This window comes from Delphinapterus leucas, chromosome X (genome assembly GCF_059928025.1).
Source record: "Delphinapterus leucas isolate spDelLeu-1000000601 "Yukka" chromosome X, BTC_Dleu_Yukka2, whole genome shotgun sequence".
Taxonomy (NCBI): domain Eukaryota; kingdom Metazoa; phylum Chordata; class Mammalia; order Artiodactyla; family Monodontidae; genus Delphinapterus; species Delphinapterus leucas.
Window position 1 is genome coordinate 103,036,466 of NC_143150.1, and position 6,247 is coordinate 103,042,712.

The 6,247-nt window shown below is 47.8% G+C and overlaps 1 protein-coding gene across 1 annotated transcript; it reads left to right on the plus strand.

Annotated features, from left to right (window-relative positions):
- Positions 1–266: 266 nt before the first annotated feature.
- On the plus strand, positions 267–2,884 carry LOC149744365 (melanoma-associated antigen B3-like). Its single transcript, XM_089904640.1, has one exon. The coding sequence runs from the start codon at positions 1,373–1,375 to the stop codon at positions 2,405–2,407; it is 1,035 nt and encodes a 344-aa protein (XP_089760766.1). The 5' UTR covers positions 267–1,372; the 3' UTR covers positions 2,408–2,884.
- The last annotated feature ends 3,363 nt before the right edge of the window (positions 2,885–6,247 follow it).

Below are 6,247 nucleotides of genomic sequence, written 5' to 3' on the forward strand. Positions count from 1 at the left end.
TATTGTGAATTCTTTTTCAGGTAGACTGCCTATTCCCTCTTCACTTGTCATGTCTGGTGCATTTTTATCTTGCTCCTTCATCTGCCGTGTGTTTTTCTGTCTTCTCAATCTGCTTATCTTACTGTGTTTGGGGTCTCCTTTTTGCAGGCTGCAGGTTCGTAGTTCCCATTGTTTTTGATGTCTGTCCCCAGTGGCTAAGGTTGGTTCAGTGGGTTGTGTAGGCTTCCTGGTGGAGGGGACTAGTGCCTGTGTTATGGTGGATGAGGCTGGACCTTGTCTTTCTGGTGGGCAGTTCCACGTCTGGTGGTGTGTTTTGGGGTGTCTTTGGCCTCATTATGATTTTAGGCAGCCTCTCTGCCAATGGGTGGGCTTGTGTACCTGTTTTGCTAGTTGTTTGGCATAGTGTGTCCAGCACTGTAGCTTGCTGGTCGTTGAGTGAAGCTGGGTGCTGGTGTTGAGATGGAGATCTCTGGGAGATTTTCCCCATTTGATATTATGTGGAGCCTGGAGGTCTCTTGTTGACCAGTGTCCTGAAGTTGGCTCTCCTACCTCAGAGGCACAGCACTGACTCCTGGCTGCAGCACCAAGAGCCTTTCATCCACACGGCTCCTCAGTTTGGGATGGTTCGTTGTCTGTTCAGGTATTCCACAGATGCGGGGTCCATCAAGTTGATTGTGGAGATTTAATCCGCTGCTCCTGAGGCTGCTGGGAGAGATTTCCCTTTCTCTTCTTTGTTTGCACAGCTCCCGGGTTTCCCCTCCTTTATTTCTGATGGTATCAGATTGGTGAGAGCCAAGGCAAGGACCCTGAATGAGGACTGAGGACCCCAAGGAGCCCAGGACAGAGTCCCATAGAGTTGTCAGCTGTGGGTGCCCCCTGGCAGGGGTGCTGGGCTGAGGTGCCCCTTCACGTCTTCTTAAGGTATCCCAGGAAGATGAGGACCTGGGTCTGAGGTATAAATTTAGAGCAGCACAGAGGAGGGGGCCCAGGCCCTGCCCAAAGTTGATATGATGGTCCTGCATATGAACTGAGGGGACCCCAATGCTCCAGAGTAGAGGGGGCTCCACAAGGACTAGATAATTGCCCACTGCTGCTCTCAGCCCCAGTAAGCACCAGGCAGGGCTGGCAGGCTGCAGCCTGAGGCTCACTTTAATTATTTCCACAGGGTTCTTAGAGGACAGGGTGATCAGAACAGGAGTCCTGTGTGTTCGTAGAGCAGGACCCACATGGAAACCTGAAGAGCGGCCCTCTTAAAGGCAGGGTGGTACCTCCCTGCTGTAGGCGCTCACACCCTCTCATCCTCTCGCATCTCTGCCAGATCACCCCGCTGTCCTACCTGCGCTCCTGCCTTTTGTCCCTGACCACAGTCACCATGCCTCGGGGGCAGAAGAGTAAGCTCCGCACCCGTGAGAGACGCCACCAGGCCCAAAGTGGGACCCAGGGTCTGATGGGTGCTCAGGCCACTGCAGCTGAGGAGGAAGCCGCCTCGTCTTCATGTTCTTCTCTTCCTGGGGTTACTACTCGGAGAAAGCCGGGTGCTAAGTCACGTAGCACTCTCAAGAGTCCTCAGAGGGCCCTAGCCACCACCACTCAGCCTGCAGGTGTTTCTCCCGCAAGATCAAACAAAGGAGCCAAAGGCCAAATGAAGAAAAAGCACAGTTCCTCTCAGGCCCCCGTCTCCGCCGTGCGGTCTCGAAAAGGCCCTCTAAGGAGGATAGCGAGTGTGTTGGTGCAGTTCCTGGTGCACATGTATAAAATGAAAAAGCCTGTTAGGAAAGCACATATGCTGAAGCTTATCGATACGAAGTACCAAAATCGATTCCCTGAGATCCTCAGAAGAGCTTCTTTCAGCATGGAGATGCTATTTGGTGTTGACTTAAAGGAGGTCGACCGTACCAAGCATACTTATACCTTTGTCAGCAAAATGGCTCTCCCCAACGATGGGACCGTGAGCCGTGGCAGCGGGTTACCCAAGACCGGTATCCTGATGTACATCCTGGGTGTGATCCTCATGAAGGGCAACTGCGCCACAGAGGAGAATATCTGGGAGTTCCTGAATAAGATGAGAGTCTATGCTGGGAAGAGGCACTTCATATTTGGGGAGCCCAAGAAGCTCATCACCCAAGATTTGGTGAAGCTGAAGTATTTGGAATACCGGCAAGTGGCCAACAGTGATCCAGCGCGCTACGAGTTCCTGTGGGGCCCGAGAGCCCATGCCGAAACCAGCAAGATGAAAGTCCTGGAGTTCCTGGCCAAGGTCAATCACACCGTCCCCAGTGCCTTCCAGTCTTGGTATGAAGAGGCTTTGAAAGATGAGGAGGAGAGAGCCCAAGCCAGTGGATGTTCCAGTGTTCTGTCCAGCTCCTCCCACACAGAATCTGAGGCAAATTCTGCACTTTGTGGCTGAAGAGAGCATTCACTATTTCAAGTAGTGTAGGGCTGGGTGTGACAGAGGGAACACTGTATAATACCTTTGTGTTCCTGTTCTGTATGGGGAATTTGGAAATACGTCTTTGTTTTTTGCTGTTTTTCAAACGTTACTCCTAAATGAAATTTTATTTAGCGTTAGAATGTAAGTTTATGAATTACATCAGTCATACTTACTGTTGTTTATCAGGTTTAAGAATAAGAGTTTTGCTGTTTTGTAAAACATATTGGGAAAACTTCCATCTTATTTAGTAATTTGGTGGAAGATAACATGGCATTGCAATATGCAATTCCTTGAAAATGTGAAAAAGTTAAGTATAGTATAGTATAGTATACTGGATGTAGTATAGTATAGAAAAAGTAAGATGGTCAATCTTTGGTTTACTAATTCCTTTTACTCTGTTTTATAAAATTAGAAATAACAGTATGTGCTTGGCTCATTCAAAAATGTAGAATTAAATCATAATAAATTAGACCTCGTGCTCACAGGCTCGTTTATTCCCCAAACATTAATTGAGCATCTGCTCTTAGAAGGCTCCTTGCTGGTACTGTGAGAGCTGAGAAGAAGAAGACCTAGCCACTGACCATAAAATTATAGAGCCGAGAAGCAGCTATCATATAAAGAAAATGGTGATGTATACTCTAAGACCAAAAGGACAAATGAAAAGACAGGATAAGAAAGGAGAGGGGTGGTTTCACATGATAGCAGTCAAATGTAAATTCCCTGATGCAAGGCAGTGGTGGGCCTTGGGAAAAATGTAAGTCCTTCAGTGGGAGGTAATTATAAGTTAGGTGCGTGGTGGGCTAGATGAGACTGATAATTTTGAGCAGGGGCCAGATCCTCAGATGGTGGACCGTACAGTTGAAAGACAAAGCCTGGAATGGGAAACTGCCCTTAGCAGTTACAGGCACACTTCATTTTGTTGCGCTTTGCTTTATTGTATTTCACAGATAGTGCTTTTTCTTTTCTTTTTTAACAAATTGAAGGTTTGTGTCAACCTTGCTTCCAGCAAGTCTTTCAGCGCCATTTTTCCAACAAGGTATTCTCACGTCATGTCTCTGTGTCACATTTTGGTAATTCTCACAATATTTCACACCTTCCACCAGCAAAAAGATGGACTCGCTGAAGGCTCAGATGATGGTTAGCAGTTTTTAGCAGCAAGGTATCTTTTAATTAAGGCATGTACATTGTTCCTTGACATAATGCTATTGCACGCTTAATAGGCTGCGGTATAGTGTAAACATAAATTTTATAAGAGCACTGGGAAACCAAAAAATTCTTGTGACTCGCTTTATTGTGCTATTCACTTTATTTTGGGGGCCTGGAACCAAACCTGCAATATCTTCGAGGTCTCCTTGTACTTTGGGGTTGTGGGTAAATCAGAGAGAAATCACCTGAGGCAGGAATAGAATGTGTCCTGTGCTCTTGTCCCAGTGCAGGTGAACACTATGCAAATTAGATGTTTTATTCACGCTGTCATGTCTCCAGGGAGTTTCTGAGAAATAAGGGTGGTACTCCCCTGAGGGGGGATGCCCAGAAGCCACTGGACTGGCACTCTTTGCCCTAGTTGGGGGAGCCAGAGCCCACTCCACGAAAAACAATCATTCAAATTAGGTTATCTTGATTGTAATTTGGCAAACTCTAGGCAAGGAGTAGATATTCGTGGGTGGTTAAATGAATGAAAGTGGGAGTGGTTTATAAAGAAGGGCAACTGAGAGGGAGGTAAGTTTTAGGTCCGTGAAACATTTTAGAGCTTCGTGTTGCATCTACTGAGGAAGTCTACCTCATGTTGACCTTGAATGACATACTCTAACAGGGAAATACTAGTTTTCCTTGCTAAGCAGGATTTTGCCTGATAGGGGTTTCTTTGCCCTAGAGCCCTGCTTATTCTCTGGCATCTCCTGGATTGAAAGTTAAATCTCAGTGTAGTGGGTTGAAGCTCCAGGGGACAAATTAATCATAGTAAGAACTGGCATCCTTGAAAGTCTCAGTACCGGCCAGGCAATGGGCCAGGCACTTCACAGGCATTATATAAATTCTATCAGTCCCCAAGGCAGAGCTTCTCAAACCCATTTCACAGATGAAAAGACCGAGGCTCACAGAGTTTGGTGATGTGTTCAGTTTCACACAGCTGTTAAGTGACAGTGTTGGAACTAGACTCCTGGCCTAACTAAGTCTGACGCCCACACTTTTCCATTCCTCCCAGCCCGAGGCCAACTTTGTGTTCCTTAATTCACCTTACTTCTCACTCACTACAAAATATATCTCAGGTGATAAAAAGGAGGACTCTGTGCCCAAAACACTGGATGGGAATACATAAGCACAGCAATAAGCGTATCAAAGTAGTTGAAAAGGGTGAAGAAAGCAGAGGAAGATATTTAGTCACAGTATGACCATCTACATATCCAAAGTCAGATGACCTCAAAAGATCAAGGGCTCAGAAAATCATGCTGGACAGCCCTTCGCATTTGGAAGTTCAATCTATTCAAAGAGGAGTTACATAAAAGGCTACGTGTTGCTGGTAAAGAGAAGGGAAAAACCAATGTATTTTCTTTCTTTGACAGCACATCCATCCTGCCTTGCATTACAACTTCCCTACTTCACATCACTCCTGGGACGGAGACCCAGTCTCTGAAGGGTTTGCAATAGGGAAACCAGTCAAGAGTTTGCAGGGATGGGCCCTTTCCCAGGAAGCCTTTAATCAAGAAACAGGAGCCACGATGAAGGGCCCCTTACGGGTGGCCTGGGGAGAGCAACATGCCAGGCAAAGTTGTCAGCCTGAGCATGCCCTCACTTAACTCTTCAGGGTCCTCAGGGACTTGTGAGTCCCACCTAGGAGGATGAGCTCAGGTCAGTAGAGGGAGGAGTCCCAGTCTCTGCCACATGTGGTGGTCAGGACCCTGAATGAGGAATGAAGGAAGCACACCTGCCACCCCCGAACAGTGTGTCCCATGGACTCCTGACCCTGCCGTCAGCCCTCAGAGTCCCCAGACAGCCTTGGCAAGATGTGGCTGAACCTGATTTCCACGTAAGAGGTTGAGAAAGTGAAGACTTTGGCCTGAGGTTGGCCAACTCAGGTCAGTAGAGATAGGATTTCCAAGGTGTGTCAGGAGGAAGGTGAGCACCCTGAAGAGTTCAGGGCCCACCAAACCCATATCAGCGGAGACCTCACAGAATCCTCCCTGTTGCCGTGACAGATCCTGGTGTAAATGTCAGGAAGAGACGGCCTCATATCCTTCTCGGGGATCACAGAAAAGTGAGGAACTTGGTTTGAGGGGGAGGTCCCAGGGCAGCAGAGGGGGGAATCTTAGGCCTTCACGTGAGTCAGATTTAGGGTACTGAGTTAGAACCCTGAGTGGGATCACCATCATATGGTCTCAACCTGCCTGATACAGTTGTCACTCACGGCGTGGCAGGTGTGGCCAAGTAAGGCCACCCTCACCTCCTCCTATTGGATCTCAGGGAAATAAGAGCCTTTCTCTGAAGAAATGTCCTCAGGTTGAGAAAGAGGGGAGCCTCAGGCCCTGCCAGGAGTCAAATCAAGGAAACTGAGTGAGGACTGAGAGGCCCACCCACTCTTGCATAGAGGGGAAAACTGGCCCTGCGCCTGCACTCAAGACTTAAATCCCCAGGGAAGGGTGTGAGGCTGAGCAACAACCACCACCCCCCATCAGTTTTTTTTTTTTTAGTTCACTTTAATTTTTTTTAAAGCAGTTTTGGGTTCACAGCAAAATGGAGCAGAAAGTACAAAGAGTTCCCATGTACCCTCTTCCCCGACGCAGCTCACACCTCCCCCACTATCAACATCCCCCATCAGAG